General features: G+C 38.9%; 1 protein-coding gene across 1 annotated transcript in view; it reads right to left on the bottom strand.

Annotated features, from left to right (window-relative positions):
• Positions 1–15,176, bottom strand: part of RAB3C (RAB3C, member RAS oncogene family) — a 125,641-nt gene extending 110,465 nt beyond the window's left edge. The window contains exons 1-2 of the mRNA XM_072358942.1: positions 15,018–15,176; positions 6,838–7,065 (exon numbers count right to left, since the gene is read on the bottom strand). Of these exons, the coding sequence (XP_072215043.1) occupies positions 6,838–7,065; positions 15,018–15,041 (252 nt within the window). The 5' untranslated portion in view covers positions 15,042–15,176. The remainder of the gene's footprint in view (positions 1–6,837; positions 7,066–15,017) is intronic.
• Positions 15,177–18,224: the final 3,048 nt, after the last annotated feature.

Below are 18,224 nucleotides of genomic sequence, written 5' to 3'. Positions count from 1 at the left end.
AAATCAAAGGCCTGAGGCTAAAGAGCTATGTACATGGTTAGCATTGCCTAAACCACGTAATACTATAGTAGCATAACTTTATTTGGGAATAAGAAAAACAGATGGCCTGACTCAAAGACAATCAGAAGTTTCTAGTATGCATTCGCCTAAGTAGAGGGATTTACAGATGAGAAGCAAAAGCAGCAGAAAGGGAAGGAGCTGAAAATGAAGAAAAACTAACCACACTGTTCATAGCTAAGCAGTAATAAAATCATCATGACTTAGTGTATAATTTAAGCAACTGGGGGGCTTTACAGCATCTAACATGATATATATTGAGTTTCTTCTGAAAGAGATAACAGTGTGTCTTTCAGTCCATCAGTAAAAGCTGTTGTTGCAACAGCAAAAATATGAAAGAGATTTTTAAATCTCTGTAAAATAACAGTTTCAGCAGTGAAAGCCAGGGATACTGGAGTGCCAGGATAATCATTTTTCTAATCTGAGTTTTGAGTCTGAAACTCTCAAGATATGTGATTTTTATAGAAATTAAGAAAAGTAAATGTAACATAAACAATGGCATTTGAACAGCCAGTGTGATACTTTTCAACTAAAAACACATCATTTTTAAAAATATGCCATCACTCTCAAGTATGCAGTCTCACATAATACAGTCTTTCACTGAAGTCCTAAGTATGCCTTGTACTGTACCTGGATCTCTGGAACTTAAGACTGAGTCCTGGCTCTATACAGTACTCCAAGTAGTGGTAAAAGAAGCAGATACTTTATAAGAGATACATCTATCCAGATTAGGTTCCAGAGCAGTATTTCTCACGCATTATCACAAAGTTCTGTTTTGACTCTTCCAGTAAAGGATTGCAATGTCACGTCTGTTTCTGCTTTTGTGGAGTCATTTGCAAAGAACAAATACAAGAATTCACCTTTAGTATCTTTAACTGTTTCTGAATTTTTACCACACTTGTGGTGCCATCTATAGTGCTCTCATGGCCCCAATCTCATTGAAATTCACTGAGTTGCTTTATCTCCCATCATATCTTATTGTATGGATTCAAACTTCAAATAGCCACACAGATACCATCTTTTCAATCTCTTACTACACTTTCTTTTGTTGCGATGATCTTATAGTTATGTACAAATTATACAGATTATATAAACCATTAACATCTGCTAATATTTACAGAAAAGTCTGTCTTGCTGCAGGCAAGCAGCTTTCTTTTTCTGTCAAATATATTCATTAGAAAACCCTTCCCTTTTGCTCATTCTCACTCTACTGCCTGACTGCAAGCATTTCTGTCATTATTTTCTTGGCTTTTTATCTAACACGGTGGGAATCTAAGCTGACTCAGATCCTGTGGCACAACTTTAATAGAAGGATAACAGGTGCAATAAAAAGAATGCAGAATAAAGAGTAAATATTAAGAACACTGAGCATCTCTGAATATATGAAAACTTCGAACTTCTTCTGGAAGTAACTGAGTGGCTCAAGCTATATAAGGATGACTTCCTGGAAGTTATCTGACTGAGATCTGAACACAGTAGTAGTCTGTACAGCTACAATACTATGGTGGGCTTTCCTTGGCTGTGTGAATCCTTAAACACCAGGTGTTTCAACAAAGAAACTACTACAAAAAATATAATGAATTGCAATTTTTTCTGAGAAATAAAGTATACCAAATATGATTTGCAGAGAAATTGAAAGGTTCTTAGTAAAATTGTAGTAAGCACTGCATGAAAAAATACAGCAGCATGAAGAAGGATCCTACTGTGAAACTTTCAGATAAATACTTTTTATTTCTCTTCAAAGATATGCACAGTGTAGGAAAGAGAAATAAACAAAGGAGAGGAAGGGGAATATTTCAGGATGTCATTCACCTGCTAGAGTCCAGCTTAAACCATGACATTCCAGATTGTTTCAGTTAACAGGGGAGGTCCAGAAAGCATTTTTCTTCTGACCATCACAATCGTGCTCCTAATAAACTATTTTTGCCCAGGAATGACTCGTTGTGAGCCTCCTTACAAACCAGCATTTGTGAACAATTTGCATTACTTATCATAGCATCTCAGCCAGCCTAATCCAATGTTGGCCAGAGCTACTGCCCTTTTCAGGTATGCCCTGAGCAGTGGATTAATTTGTGCCAGAGTGTATTTCTAGGCCACGAAATTGTCTATACTGTGAAACAGACAGCATGTTTTACAGCATGGCTTTGGCCCAAGCTTGCTAGCACTCAGCCAAACAGTTTCTGGGCAAGGCTCAGAAGTTAGGAGAGGCCAGAGAACATACCATACAAAGTCTGGATGCAGCCATCCTCTTTCGGAGACTAAAAGAGTTACAACATATGGACAAAAACTGTTCCATGCCAGCTAAACTCAGTGCCAAAAGATAAATCTTTGTATGTTTAACTTACTGCTACATACAGATCCTGAGAAATCCCAAAGCCTTGCATTTCTCAGCTTTCCATCTTGATTCATTCAAATCATTTACAGATTGACTAGGTAGGTACACGTTTGATTTTCATTCTTAGATGGCAAAATCTTAGTTTCAATGTTATGCTTCCTATTCTCACTTAAAAGGGCTGTGTATTCTAAGCAGCAGAAATGCTGTCACCACCACCAGAGAAAGGAATCAGGAAATCATGGAATCATAGAATGGCTTGGGCTGAAAGGAAAATTGGGGATCATCAAGTTACAGCCCCCATCCCATAGGCAGGGTTGCCAACTGCTAGATCAGGCATTAGATCAAATTACCTAGGGCCCCATCCAATCTGGCCTTAAACAACTACAGAGACGGTATGTAAAAGAAACTTTGATATAAAATAATCTTTGATATATTTTTCAAATAAACTTTTATGGGGACTATTATACCAAGTCAGATGTGGCAAAATCAGGCTGAAACCTGAAATTACTGTGATGAAGCACTTGCTACTTTCACTCTCGTTTATCTCTACACTCTAGTCTCAACTCTGGAACATATCTTTGTAGGTTCATTTTTCACCACCGTTCTTCTAAACCAGTGTATCCAGTGACAGTTGAACTGACACTATAGCCTTAGTCAACTTTATTACTGGAATAGTGCAACTTTATTACTGGAACAGTGCCTCCACACTTCCAAGGTACCGTAGGAGTCTTCTTTAGGACTCTAACATCAAGGTGATTTTCATTCATGGTCCTGTTTCCAGGGACTACCTTGACACATAAGAGAAATTATTCTTTTTTAACAGAACATCTTTTTATTGTGTCAGGGAGTTATCTAGATCAATCTATGTCCATGACAAGGGAGGGTAGAGAGGGGGATATAATACTATCTAACTAAAACTGAGGCTAATAAATCAAGTAAAATAAGAGAGATGTTTCCAAAGACCGAGAAGTCTACTTTGAAACTGAAGGCACCACAGCTTGGAAGCACAACCACACCCGCTGCCAGGTAGTGAGAGAGAGAGTGTGTCACTGCTGTGATGTGTTTCCCTCTCTGACCATGAGGTCCTCTGGGACATGTAGTTCTTCTTCTCTGTGCTCCACATGATGTCATGGTGTGGAATACAAAACCATGACATGTTGCTAGAGAACTAACCGGGAGATTTTCAAGTAACAACAATAATAATAATAATAAATGATGAGCCTAATGTTTATTGACTTTTTTGTAAGTCCTATAAGTTAGTTATTGAATGATGATTTTGGCTTTCTGAAATTCAACACTAAGGCATTAATTGCCTAAATAATAATAATAATAATAATAATAATAATAATAAAAATCCCAACAAAGAAAATATCTGCTACATAAGATAGCAATTACTTTGACCTACTAACCCCTTCTAGTTCATATTGTAGTAATAATGGTAAATTTAGTAAAAAATAAGGACTCTGTTTACTTGAGCGTCCACACTGACTTTCAGACCTCTTTACATCCTTCCCTGGTAAACATATTAGAATCTCATTCTAAAAAATATTGATGATCTAAGATCCGAAAACCTGAACATAATACATAGTGCCAAAATGCTTATTAAACATGAAGTTTTAACACCTACCCAAAAAGCATATGTGCAGAATTGTAGCTGAAAACATTCTAGGTCGACTGCATCTCTAGAGAGGAAATGTTAGGAACTTCAACAGTTTTACTACTTATGTATTTTTACATTTTACTGCCAGGCAAGGATATTACATGTATTTCCACACTACAGAATCTGAGAAAGCATTTCAGTTCTGATCTCATCAATCAGAGTATGCACTTCATTTCCAGTTTCTTCTAACTATGGAAATCTGTGAGATTTTACAGAATACTTTATTTCATATTGACTTAAAATTGTTTATCATATGATGTTCCCAAATACTTTGTCTCTGATTTTGAAAGAAGAAGGGCAAGTTCATGCATGTTTCTATTCAGACGTAGTATTAAGTCACATTCACACTGACTATCAGCTTTATATGTAATATAAGTGGTCTTTCATAGCTGCAGTTTGAAATGCAAATTGATTTTAGAAATGCATTTGCATAAACAAAAAAGTGATAAATATTAAAATTGAAAGGTGTAACATATGCAGATACTGCACAACAATAATAATGCAGCTGTTGATACAACTTATAAGATAGGGTAATAGTGCTCTATTTCACATTTTGGGTACCGCAACAGCTTTCTGAGATGGCTGACTTTGTCTAAGTTTCCAGGAGTGCTACACTAGATTTACACTGGCAAGCCAAACTGCAATACAGTATCCTAATACCTCATCTAAAAAGTGGGAACAGAAATAGTGAGCTGTTACAGTTTCAGTTCACTTGGCGATGACAAGGCTTTTTAAGAAACAGCATTAAAATCTTAATGGGGAAACAAACAAACAAACAAACAAAATAAAAACAAAAAACAAGCAAAAAAAAAAAAAAAAAAAAAAAAAAAAGAAAGAAAAAGCAACTCATGAGGCAATGCTGGTTGGGGAAAAAGCTTTTGCTTTAAAGTCTTGTTCCTAGCCCTCCATCCTGATAAGTGCCTTCAGGAAAGACCTTTTCATTATCTCTGTCTCTCCTCCCTCTTCTCCGTGGGACATGAAAAGCTCATGTTTGTTCACACATTTCACTTTCAAGTGTTTTTAGGCAAGGATTCTCCTGTACTGTTTTGTCACTGCAGAACAAAGGGGGTCATTCTCAAAGCAGTCCATATGGTGTTGCTGTCATACAAAGACCAACAAAATGTTCATTTGGCTAGAACTGGAAGTATATTCCAGCTGGCTAAAATACAGCTGCTATATCCTCTGTATGCCATGGATGGCCCTGAATACATTTAATTAATAGAGTGCTTTGAGCCAAGCACATATTTGTAGTCTGGTGAGGAGAGACATTATGAGAAATATCCTGATGTCAGACCAATCATATTAATATAAAACTATAAACTGATGCTGATTTTGCTAGGAGATACATGAACCATAAAGGCTGCTTAGTGATTAAAACAAGGACTGTGTAAAAACAATAAAGAGAACACAATTTTATTACTCTCTTATCAAAAAAATAAGGTAAAGTCAATAAGAATTACCTTGTGATCATCAAAACTGAAGTGAAAGGACACATGATACATAGTTACTTAATGTGATGCAAAATCTCTTATGCTCTTGATAACAGTAAGTATCTAAGCTTAAAATGGTAGAGAAGTTGAGGGGAAAAGAGCCAGTGTTACTGTAACTAGAAGGCACAGACCGACAAATGATTTGAGATAAGAAGGGCTGTAGCCTTGTTAAGATGACATGAATGACATACAGCCCAGGAAACAAGAGCAAATTCACCTTTGGCTTTACCTTGATGATCACAGTCTTCACATAAAAAAATGAGACAGCCGGCAAACTATTCCACATTTAAAAGAAATTCACTTTGCCATTTACAATGTGTTAGATGACATAGTCACATCTGATCCAAAGCTTCCCCAGATTTAATGGCTTCTAGCATTAAATATACTTTCTAAATTACATGTATTCAGGCACACAGTAAGGCTACTTTGGTTAATAAGGCAAATTTCTAACAAAGAAAACACTGAAAATCTTCATGCACCCAAGGAAGATGGCACAAACCTGAAACTTTAACAGCAGTTCCTACATTGTTAAAAGCTCTGCTAACACCTCTCTAGCTGAGCATCACCCTGCAACCCCATAATTAGGATATGTAAGCATGACTAGCTGCTGCATGAGTAAATTTTTTGTTATCTTTTACTTTTGAAGAGGGTAGTTTGCAGAAAAGAACATCTATTGCCTAGCAACATTTTTTCCTCATTTGAGAATTTTTATAGCATCTTTGAAGTTTAGGAAAAGAAAAGGGGTTTGCTTCCTCAGCAGAAGAAGGAAAAGGGTTCAGGTGATCAGAATGACAAGCTTAGCTGACATGGCAAAAAAGTATGCCTTCTCTTCTGCATCTACTACAATTTCTCCTAAATTACTATTTTTTTTTTCCATTTTTTATTTTTTATTTTTTGGGGGGAGGGGTGTGAGGGGAGCAGCGAGGGGAGGGGAGACAAGAAAACAAAATAAAATCCTAATGGGCACTTTGAAATTCTCTTTAATAGTATAACTTTATCAATAGACTCCATACTGCACCTGGCTGCAGAGATTATCAACATACATCACCCTGTGCTATCTCTTAAAATAATTTAATTCAGAATATATACTCTGCTGAATTTGAATGCCTAAGCAATATTGTCTATGTTCAAGGATTGAAGGCAGCAAAATGATGGAGGAAAGAATTTCTTCATTACTCTGCCATATACACAGATAATATATAGATTAGATCCAGTAGAAACCCACAGTAGTTTAAACGTTATCTATCAGACTTCTACAACTTGCTTAGTTAATAGAATTATTATTCTTGGCTTACCCAGATCTGTAGCTTAATTCTTTTTTCATTTTTGAAAACTGTTTTTACTTTGAAATCAATCCCGACTGTGCTCACAAATGCAGAAGTAAAGGAATCATCAGCATATCGGAACAGGAAGGAGGTTTTCCCAACACTGCTGTTGCCAATGATGAGCAGTTTGAACATGTAATCAAAGTTCTGGTCAGATGTATCTTTCTGGCCATATCTGGAATCTTGAGCAGATGCCATCTGTAATATAAAATAAAAAGAAACAGTTTATCATCTTTCAAGTCATATCAAACAAGAAAATTGTAGATTCTCTGGAATTTTTGGTAAAAGGCATATGGAGCTAAGAAGTTCACAGAAGTTAAAGGCATTTATAATTCTTGTGTTCACGTTAATAGTTGTAAAAGAGGTCTTATTAAAGCTAAGCATCACTATAATGGAAAAAAAGATCCTTCTAAAAGTCCAGCTCTTGAATAATGGTTAAGACCTACTTTCAGAAAATGTAAGGAATGAAATAAATTGTGAAAATACAGACAAAGATACTTCACCTTCACCAGGAATAAATAAGAGATCAGAGGTAAGTTATTGCAGAGGAGGTACAATTCCGAGCAAGAACTTAATACCATTAATGTGATATAATTCGTGAATAATTTATTTTACTATAAATATTCCACAATCATTTCTAATTCCTATCACCTTTTGTATATATTTGCCATTACTAGCTCTCAGTTTTCATACCATCAAACAGTGAGTTCAGTATATACCTCTGAAATAAGGTCTAGATATTTTTCTGTTCTCATATCTTGTACAGTTTTGGAACAGAAATAATTGACAGTTGATAACATCTTATTTGCATCCTTAAAATAAGGCTTCTAACTCATATGGAACACCTGAATAAGCACATATGACAAAAACTGAATACTACTTAATATCAAGTTTGTTTTTCTTAGAGACTTCAAAGATAACAGGTTCGATTATACATTGTACACCTTACTCTCAGACGGGCCACAGAGGTTAAACTGAAAACTCAACCAAAATTTTACCTGCAGTGAGTAAAAAGCAAAAAATGAAAACTTAAAATTAAATAGCTTTTCACCTTTTACACATACTAACAAAAATTTCAAATATTTTTGGAACCTGGCAGTATTTAAAATTCTTGCATTTGGGCAATAATAAGGGTAATACATTTGCACACCAATTTCAGACAGCAAGACCAACAGCCTATTCTAACATAAAGGTATTCAGAAAAGCATCTTGTGTCAAAGCTTTCTAAGTTAGACATCTCAGAGTGCATTCAGGCAGTCAGAAGGACAGCTGGAACCAGGACCTTGCAGAAGGATAAAGGATATACACTAATGCAGTGAAATTCTCTCAGAATTTCAATCACTGCATAAATTCTGTTAGCCATTTTTTTGTCATCTAATACAAATAACGCTATGCTAGCTTCTCTGGACATATGGGAAATCATAGAGAAGCAGGGGAAAAAAAAATCTGAAGGACAAAATAGAAATACCAAGCTTTTGATGGGAAATGCAAAATATGATTTATATTTCATAAATAATGCACTAGGGACTGTTTTATTTCAGAATTACCCATTTTATTTGGTAGTGACAAAACTTCTTGACTGAATGTGGTCTCAGTTACCTACATCTTTGCATCCTGAGTGCTTGCATTAGCTTTAATATTTATTCACTTATTTCTTAAACATGCAGCAAAAGTTTTAGAATGAAAAAGTACAAATTAACAGCTGTGAATATCACTAATATTTCACCTTTCTTATTTCTACAATGAAATATAGAAACAAATCCACCATCACCACTTTCCCTTATTCTAAAACTATAGTTGGGTATTTTGCTTATATATTTTGGGTATAGTTTGGGTATTTTATATATGGGTATATATAGTTTGGGTATTTTGCTTATAGTTGGATATTGGGGTATTTTGCTTGGAAGATGTGCAAGATAAAATTATATTGTGCTTATGCCAGTCTAATCTCAGCAAGCTATTAAAATACTAAAGCACTAATGTATTGCACAACTTACAAAAAGAGGAAGTCAATAAAATCCCGCAAACCAAAGGCTGTGCAGTAGCTGGATGTGTCAGTGAGTAGCCTTGATGCTTTTGCAAACTGCCTGTTCTGCTGTTCTTCAGTGTTTCTTCCATAATCTAGCAGCTGGAACCTTAAATTACCACTTCTAGAAAGAAGCAGCACTTTTTTTTCTTGATTTTTCCTTCCTAAGGAGGAAACTTTCATGTAGTTTCTTCAGCTTACCTCTCAACAAAGTCTGCTGGTCCCCGCCAGCCTTATATTTAGCTTGCTGGATCCCATGTGCATTACATTAAATCCCTAAGTATTTCAGTGCCTCACACTTCTTCAGAAAGAATTATGATTTAGTGAGCAGAATAATCAAGATGCCTAGTTTCTAATAATAGTGATAATAGTAGTCTAGCTAAAGCTTGTACTTCATGTTCTTAAGTAAGAACATTTCCTGTTGATGCTTTTAAACAGCATTCCTCTAGGTTAATGTTTATGTGTATTATCCATGCAGTACTTTTCTTAAATGTTCTTCACAATAATTAAAAAATAAAGCTCAGCAACTTCAGTATGCCTTGAATTTATGGATTAATTACTTGTAGATTTTGGGCATATGCAGAATTAAGAGCATGTGCAACACAGAAGTGCAGCAAACTTTTATTTCAGTATTTCTGTTTATTATAGATAGCATAAAGTATATGAGAAAGGCAAGGGAAAGGATTTATTTCTCCACCTTCCATCTAGGAAATCATGAGGAGGTTAGTGAGTTACTGATAATAGTTCAGATTGTTTGGAGAGATTTTCAGCAAAGAGAAGCAGTCTTCTGAGAGTACTACTAGTGAGTGATCCCTTCCTGTATTCCAAACTCAGATGAGTTTTAGAGTAGTATTATTGCCAGCACCATCCTGAAGAAACATCTAACTCAGCACTGGGGTCATTAATTCCCAAAGCTCATTCATTCCATAATAAGCTTCAAAGTGAGCACCAGGCTCTCACTCTAAATGATACTATAGAGGAGTGTCTATTTTTCTGCTAACTGGAAGAGAGACCTAGATGCTTGACCTTGCAGGGACTTGTGCATGCTCTTACACTGTTTCTGTTTCTTAAATGCAAACTACCATTTTCAAGCATGAACTGCACTGTAGCCCAATTGCAGAGAAATTAATATCACAATTCACCTTTAACACAGTTTGTCTCAACAGTGGAGGCATTTATCAAAGAAATGTGAAAAACCTGATGTGGATTCTTCCTTTGGAAAAAATGCTGGAAATAAGTAGCAGAACAGCCATGCTCAGGCATGTTAATTAAGTACTACATACATTGACGGGAACCAGATAAACATGCCAAATTTGCTAATGCTATAATCTTCTGATTCCAAGAAAGTCAAAACCTTACCTTTATTTTGACGGAGTTTTCTTCTCAAATGATTAAATGGATACATTAAACGTGCAAGACATTCAGCAAAGCACACTGAATTTTCTCTCCAATTAAAATTCATCTGTATTTAGTAACATTAAAAACAAGATGAACAAAGCTGTTTCCATTAGCTCACTTCATGCACCATTTTTTTAACAGCTTGAGTGCCTCTTCAGATCCTCACAGTCACTGAGATTTCATCAGAAAAATAAAGCAGCCTTGGGCCACCTCCTAAAGGACTCAAGACAGACCTGAGACCCAGACCCAACCCACAGGGCCAAGAAAACAAATCTGAAAAGGTCTTCATGATAATGATGAAACACTTCACTATGTTTCTCTCTATGGCCTTAGAGGGCCTTTTTCTTTAATAGAATTAATTTGAACAGCTTTCCCACTTAAGCAGGGCAGTGTGCCATGACCTTCCTGGCCCACACATCACTTCAGCTTGAACTTATACATCAACTATGCTCTGGATGTCTATGCAGATTGAATTGCTCTTGGAAGCAAGGATGCATAAAGAAAAGCTGTGATTGAGAATACTAAGGGTCATTCTTTTGTGTATGCTACAACTTCTTTCTATTCTGTTAAAAATTATAACAACAAGAAAATTGTAAAAAAAAAAGATTAATAGTAAGCCTGGGGAAAATGTTCTCCTTCTACCTACAGTAAGAATAGATGGACACTAATTGGATAAATTATAGTTGTTTCTAATAGTTGGATTTATTTTCTATATATAGTGTAGAAATACATACATTTACATTACTTTCAAAAAAGATTAGCTATTTTAGCAAAAATACAACTCTCTATCCAGGCAGCTTTTTGTGAGATGATTCTTCCTGTTTGTCAAATACTACTAATCAAAGATAGACAGTTGAAATGGAAACACTGGAATATGGGTGGAAAATTCAGTATTTGTAACATCTGGGACTGAGTGTAGTATACACCGCAAGTATCTTGAATCTGCAGATCAAACGTCATCATCAGTGTAGTTAGGATATTATCAGTCTCCTTATATAGAAGAACATTTCATTTATCTATGACTGTATGACCTACTCATGAAGAAAAAAAAAAAAAAAAATGATTTCATATGTAAACTGCCAGATGAATAATCTGGGGATTGAGTTTTGTTTCTGACTTTTTCAGAGGTATGCTCTGACTCTCAATTTCCCTTTTTTCCTCATATCTTCAGCAAGATTATTAACCTCTCTTACTTGAGTGCTCTCTCAACAGTTACATGATTATCCACAGATGCAGGCCACAGCCAATTCTCACAAAGCTTTGCAGATCATTCTTATCATCCCATTTTTTAACTGAGTTCAGTGGACAACCATTTATTTGGAATTACGGATCACTAGCCATCTGCAGCACACAGCTTGTCAAACAAGGTAATTTGCAGCATCAGGAGAAGCATATCTACTTCAAGGTATTATGAAGTTTTATTCATGAATATCCGTAAGCCTATAATATTCAATCTGAAAAGTATTGTTAGAGATGATTTATTATATAATGAAATGCCAAGTTGGGGAATTTGAGACACGGAGAAGAGAGAATCTAAAACAAGCTCAGTTTACTTTGTATCAGCAGAAGTAGCATGAATAAGGCCACAGTGCTGGCTACTGCCCAGGACAGCAGCATGCAAGGCACAACAGAGAATAGTTCTGGAAAAGCTTTAGCACATGAATTCTGATGATCTACTTTTGGTGAACTAAGCATTATTTCTCAGCCATTTTTCTTTAACCTTACTTTCTCCTGTGAGTGAAATCTAAGAGTAAAACATGCACAGATAGTAACCTTGAGTAAACTTCAAGGAGTGAAAACTATTCAGACAGATGTATACTGGAACAGACACCGGGCATTGAGAAGAACTGAGTGTATGCTAGACCTATGTACATTTGAGCTGCATTAGAGAATATAGAACCAGCAAATAAGTGACTTCCAAACAGAAGTGGTTGCAGAAAATGACTCCAAATGATTAATTAATGGAAAGGTAAGTATGACTTGTCCTATGGACTCAGTGATTTGACAGGCTCTTCTCCAGTGCTTCTGATCTTAACCAAGAATGACACAATTATCACATGTCATATGACATTATGATTTTTTCATCATAACTGTATAAACTCTTAAATATCTGGAAAGATTCTTTTTGTTTGCTCTCGCTGTTCTCCACTGTGCATGTGTCTGTTATAAACCATTTCGTCCAAGCTTAACTATTGTCAGTGACAACAGGATGTGGAATGTTCTGAAAAAAAAAGTTCCCATTTGTTCCTTGACAAAGCATAAGAAATGCTTATATTGTCTTTACAGATTGTTCCCTTTCCTTACTCTTATCTCACCTCTATGGCACTAGTGATCTTTGAAATTATTTGCCCCAGGGAGTGACAAAAGTAGTCACAAACTCTGACCCAGATCCAGCTCTCTAACAGATGACAATAGCCAGTTTTTATGCTGGTTAACTCTTTATCTGGAAGGACTGTTTGAGCTGCCTTTCTGGTAAGTTCTGGCTCTTCTTGTCTAATGAGAAATGTCATAAGCCAGAGCTTCAAACAAAGAATTCATAAATATATATATATATAAAGACGGGGTTAAAGCATAGGCCCTCTTTCTTATCCTCCGACAATGCTTTAACTTCTTTATTTTCTTCTTAATTATTCTTTCAAGGAAATGGAAAAAAATAAAAACCACAGTGCTTACACATTCCTCTGACTTCTTTTTATCTGGATCAAAAGACATGTTCTTAATCACCTTTTCTGTTGCTCTACAGTTCAGAGAGATGTTAGCTCTAGAACGGACTGTTCCACAAAGCTATTGTGTACAAAGAAGCAACAGTATTTGTTTCATGGAAATCAGGCAATTAGTCCAGCCAGTTTTAAGCCACGCTTGAACAAGAAAGCTGGAAAAATAAAAGATTCTTAGGCAGAAGAGTCCATAATAGTATGTTGTTTTACTTGAATCTTTAATAAGAATAGTAACTAAGTACACATGGAATGGTGTAAGTAGAAGAAAAAAAATAAATGTACAGAAACTACAAGTGAAAATCAAACTTCATCTGCCAGACTACATTTTCACACAATTATCATTTTGAATCAAATATGTTTAAAAACAAGCATCATTTGACTATCTCTCTAGCACTGAAAAACTGGAATTTAAAGTGGTTTGTTCTTTTTCTTTCTTTGTTTTAATAATTCAATTTATACTGATAACTAGATATTAAAAAAATAAGCAGCAGTTCTCTGATATATGACAGTTAAATATGTTTTTAAATAAGGACTTTATTTTCCTCAAATTTTATTTTAATACTGAATGACCATTTTGTTTTTTCAAGTATTTATCAATGCCAGTGACCCGTCAAATGTAAAATGCAAGAGTGACCAATCTGTATTTTTCATCCTTTATTAGAACAAGCTGCTTTTAATTAAATGCTCTCCAAAGTCTATACATGCTAAATATGACTTTGATATTTCGAAGACACATGTAAATAAAAGGCAAATTTCATATAAATATTCCTAAGACATGCAGGTAGCATGCAGAACTAGACAGTTTAAAGAACAGACTAATTGTTGCTGTTCTCCAATAGGAAAACTGGAAGACATTCTTAGTGGCTTTGATTGAAATGTTTCAGCATATGACATCCAAGCAATTTCTCTGCAAAAGGTTTATGAAATTATCATCCTCTGTCCAAAACCAAAGAAACCCAACCCCACTTCAGTGTAACTTACTTAACACTTCAGACTGCTTTCTGAGCAAACACATGAAAGTGAATGCAGACCTTCCCTTCAAGCTGATATTACAAACAGAAGATATCCACTGTGAAAAATATTTGCTAACAGAGCTGCAGTTCATAACTTAAATCACCACTGACTGCAGAAGTGTTCTTTGCACTGAACAAAATCAGCAGGATTCATTGCTACCAGTTCACCAGAAACATGACCGATCTTCTATTAGAAAGCAGTCATGTGTTTGAGTGCACAGTCTAGGGACCCAGAGCTCCCACAAGAGATCATCAAAGAGGTCATAAGAAAAAAAACTAATGTACAGTTAACTGAATATCACAAATTGCTTTGAAACAACTACTGAGAAACTGCTTTAAACTGTGCAGTGTTACTTGTATCTGCATGTCCTCATTTGTTTCTGATGTACTAAGGGCATTATATCCTCCCATACGTGAAATGGTTGAAAAGAGGCCACCTCCTCACTGCTCCCAGCTCTAATGAGCTGAGTATCCCCGCTGGAGATGGACAGCAGCTCCTCACGCAAACAGACAGCTGGAGACAACTCGACAACTTCTTGCGAGCCCAGACACCAATTCCTCACACCATCCCCTGAAAACTTACCCTCACCTACTCCCAGGGGACTGCGATCAGAGCTCAAAGGACATTAACGGTACACCCCTGCAGATCCAAAACCCACAAGTGGGATCGCACTGCCAGCTTTCCTGCTCGAGCAGCCTAGGGCCACCGAGCTCTGCACAGGATGGGATATATCGAGCCCCGCAGCCGGGGCTGCCCACTTGCCCGGAAGGGTCACGGCACGCCCGGGGACACTCGCCCACCGGGCCCTACACTCGCCACGCCCGCCGAACCAGTGAGCCACCGCGCTGCTGAACGCCGTGCCCGTCAGCCGACTGTGAGCCCAGCCCGGCGGCGCCACAGTTCCTCCTCAGGTCTCCTCCCTCGCCGTCCCGCAGCCACCCGCCTCCCGGTCGTTCCGCACCCGCCGCCTCCTCGCCCCCGACCCGGGCACAGACCTGCATGGGCGCTTCGTGCCTCATCACCGGGCGCGGCCGCCGCTCGCCCCGCTGCCGCACGCCGCCCTCTGCACACCCGGACTCTGCCGGCAAACCCGCCTCGAGATCAGCACCGGAGCTGTCCGCGCTCCGCCCACGGCACCGCCTCTCCCTCCCGTGCACCCCAGGGACATGTAGTCCCCGCCGCGCGCTGCCCTTCTCCCCGGTGGCGGCTGAGGACTACAGCTCCCGGCACGCTCCGCGCTAGGCGTCCTGCCGCGGAGGCCGGCGCGGGGGGTGGCGGCGCAGCCCGCGCGGTTCTTTGCGAATTAGTAGCAGTGGGGGAGAGCTTCGGGCTGGGAGAGCGCCGGTAGGCGCGGGGGACGCGTGGAGGCGGGGAGCCGGGCCCAGAAGAGAGGGCGAAGGGCGCCGGGCCAGGAGGCGGCGGCTGCGGCCTGCAGGGGTCGCCATGCTTCCGTGCAGCGGTGGGCTCTCACGCCGCCGCCCCGGCCCCTCCGTCTGCCGCGGCCTCGCTGCCCGCCCGGCCCCGCCGCGGTGCGCCGGCTGCGCGGGGTCCGGACCTGCAGTTCGCGCCGTGGCGCCGCGCTGTGGGCCCGTCGCCCGCAGTGATACCGCACTGCTTTGTCGGCAGCGCGGTGCTGTGCGTACAGCAGCTCCCGGGCTTCCTCCCCATAGCTCTCGGTCACATTCTACTCTCCGTGTCCCTTCGCTGTGTCCTTGCTTTGCTCTTTGCGGGGCTTTGGAAAATGGTGGTTGCTGCTGCACGGTAGAGGCAGCCCGGCTCTGAAATGGCGGCCTAGCGTTGGGTGGTGGCATGTGCTACTAGCAGCAGTATTGGGGCCGTCAGATGGGAGCACCACGCCTTCAGATATAAAGCAGCCGTCAGATATTAAGCAGCTCGCCTTCCACGTGCATTTCCAGGCTTTGTTTTCCATGAAGTTGCTTTAGACATGTTTGTCAGCAGGTTTCCCATAACTCTCTTCTATTGAGTCCCTAGTTATGATGGGCCCAGATTATACAGGCTCAAAGCAAGTAGGAAAATGTGTAATTGATTTTGGAAACAGATTTAAGATTTGATGTTTTCTTCCTTACTGAAGCACCAAAGATAAAACATTGCTGTGTTCAGCAAAAACGAGCAGCTCCGGGGATGTTTGCCAGAGCTTGCACATTACCAGGGAGAGCAGAAGGGAAGTGGTTTGTGGGAATGAGTCTGTCCTCTGGAGTACCCCTTTCTGTATACATGGTGCATTTTGCATAAAGCACAACACCTATAGGAGCTATAACCTGGGCAAACTGTATGAAGGAGACGTGAGTATGGATTTAACTGTCTAACAGATGTAATTTCAAAGAAAGGTATTTAAAACTATATCACTACAACATGAAAACAGGAATTAAGTGCTGCTGATTTTTATTCCAAAACATGGTGTGTGCCATTATGCATGCTTTCAGCTGTTTCTTCTTTCCTGAACAAAACTATATTTGACATTACTCTTTCTGATGCTACAGTCGAGAAGACATCATGAATTTCCTCAGTACTTAACATTTAAAATCTTGTCTCAGTGTGTGCATTAATGGTTGGATTTTTATGCCTGAGATTTATTGCCTTTATCAATTTCAGTTGAATATGAACCAAGAAATAACTGAGTAATACTTCTCTCTGAAAACAGAGCACATTATATTTATTAACATCTGCAATTAGGGAAAATGAGAAACATTCCCCAAAATGTGTTGGTCTAGAGTTTTTTTTTTAAAAAATACAGTACTCAATCTTGAATATAATAAACTAAACTTTACATTGTCAGTTCTCATTTTGGAATGGTGTTTTAAATCTTAGCTGAATAGATTTTGGAAGCAGAAGGTTCAAGTATTCAGTAAGCTTCAGACTATAGAGTTTTGAAAACATAATCTGAATTTATTATTCTACTAAACTTTGTAGAAAGATACAGAAGATACTGTGTTAAAAATTACAAGATTTAAATGGTGTTGGGTACCCAAATTTATCCCAAAACAATGATCTTCAACATCTATTTGTTATATTGGCATTTCTCTTAGCACTGATGTGCCCAAGAAATCTCACGTCTATAATTTCCATACAGGGTACTACCAAATAAAACATTAAGCGGGATTCGTTTTATGATTGTCGTATTTCTTTAAACTATTAAATGACTATTTTTTTAATGAAAACTAATAATATTAAGGCAAACAGCATCTCTGCATAAACAGTACTCTTCTAGTTCCTTGTTAATTTTTACAAGGCATAAAAATTTAAGTAATGCTGAAATATTCCTTCAGGTGTTTGCAGAGATGCTATTGCCCCCCCAAATGGACAAGGTTTTGTCATTTAAGTTCTAGCTGTACCTGTGCACTTTTCATTTTGTCTTGTTTTTCAGAGAATTATGAAGATGGGAAAGAAATGGATGAGGATTATATAATTTCATGCTAGACACAACTCACATTTCTCCTCTATCCCAGTCCAATTTTATGCTCTGACAGTACTTCACAAAGCACTGTTTTCATGGAGCTAGAGTTTCTGCTGATTACTAAGCAGAGAATTGTAGAATATCCCCAGTTGGAAGGGATCCACAAGGACCACTGTGTCCAACCCCAGACTCCACGCAGCACCACCCAAAATCCAAACCCATGCCTGAGAGGGCTGTCCGGCAGTTCCAGACTGTTACCACTGCCCTCTGCAGTCTGTGCCTGGGTCTGACCACCCGCTGATGCAGACCCTGTCCCTAGCCCCCAGCTGCTCCTCCCCTGGCACAGCTCCATGCTGTTCCCTCAGGCCCTGTCACTGTCACACAGAGCAGAGCTCAGTCCAGCCCTCATCTCCCTGTGAGGAGCTGCAGCTGCCATCAGGCCTCCCCTCAGCTCCTCTACTCTGGGATGAACACACTAGGGGCATACCTTGCCCTCTAGATCATCCACCAGCTTTGTAGCCCTCCTATGGACAGTCTCTAATAGCTTTGTTTCTCCTTATATTGCGGCACATAAATCACACCCAGTGCTGGAGGAGAGGCCACACAGCATAGAACAGAGGGGACAGCCCAATCCCTTGCCTGCTGGCAGTGCTGAGCCTGGGGTGCCCCAAGGTACAGTTGGCCCTTTGTGCTGCCTGGGCACACTGCTGCCTCATGTTCAATTTGCCGTCAACCAGCTCCCCCAGATCCCTTTCTATCAAGCTGCTCTCCAGCCAGCCTCTCATTC

The sequence above is a fragment of the Excalfactoria chinensis genome, chromosome Z, assembly GCF_039878825.1.
Source record: "Excalfactoria chinensis isolate bCotChi1 chromosome Z, bCotChi1.hap2, whole genome shotgun sequence".
Lineage (NCBI taxonomy): Eukaryota > Metazoa > Chordata > Aves > Galliformes > Phasianidae > Excalfactoria > Excalfactoria chinensis.
This window is presented reverse-complemented; position numbering and strand designations above follow the sequence as displayed.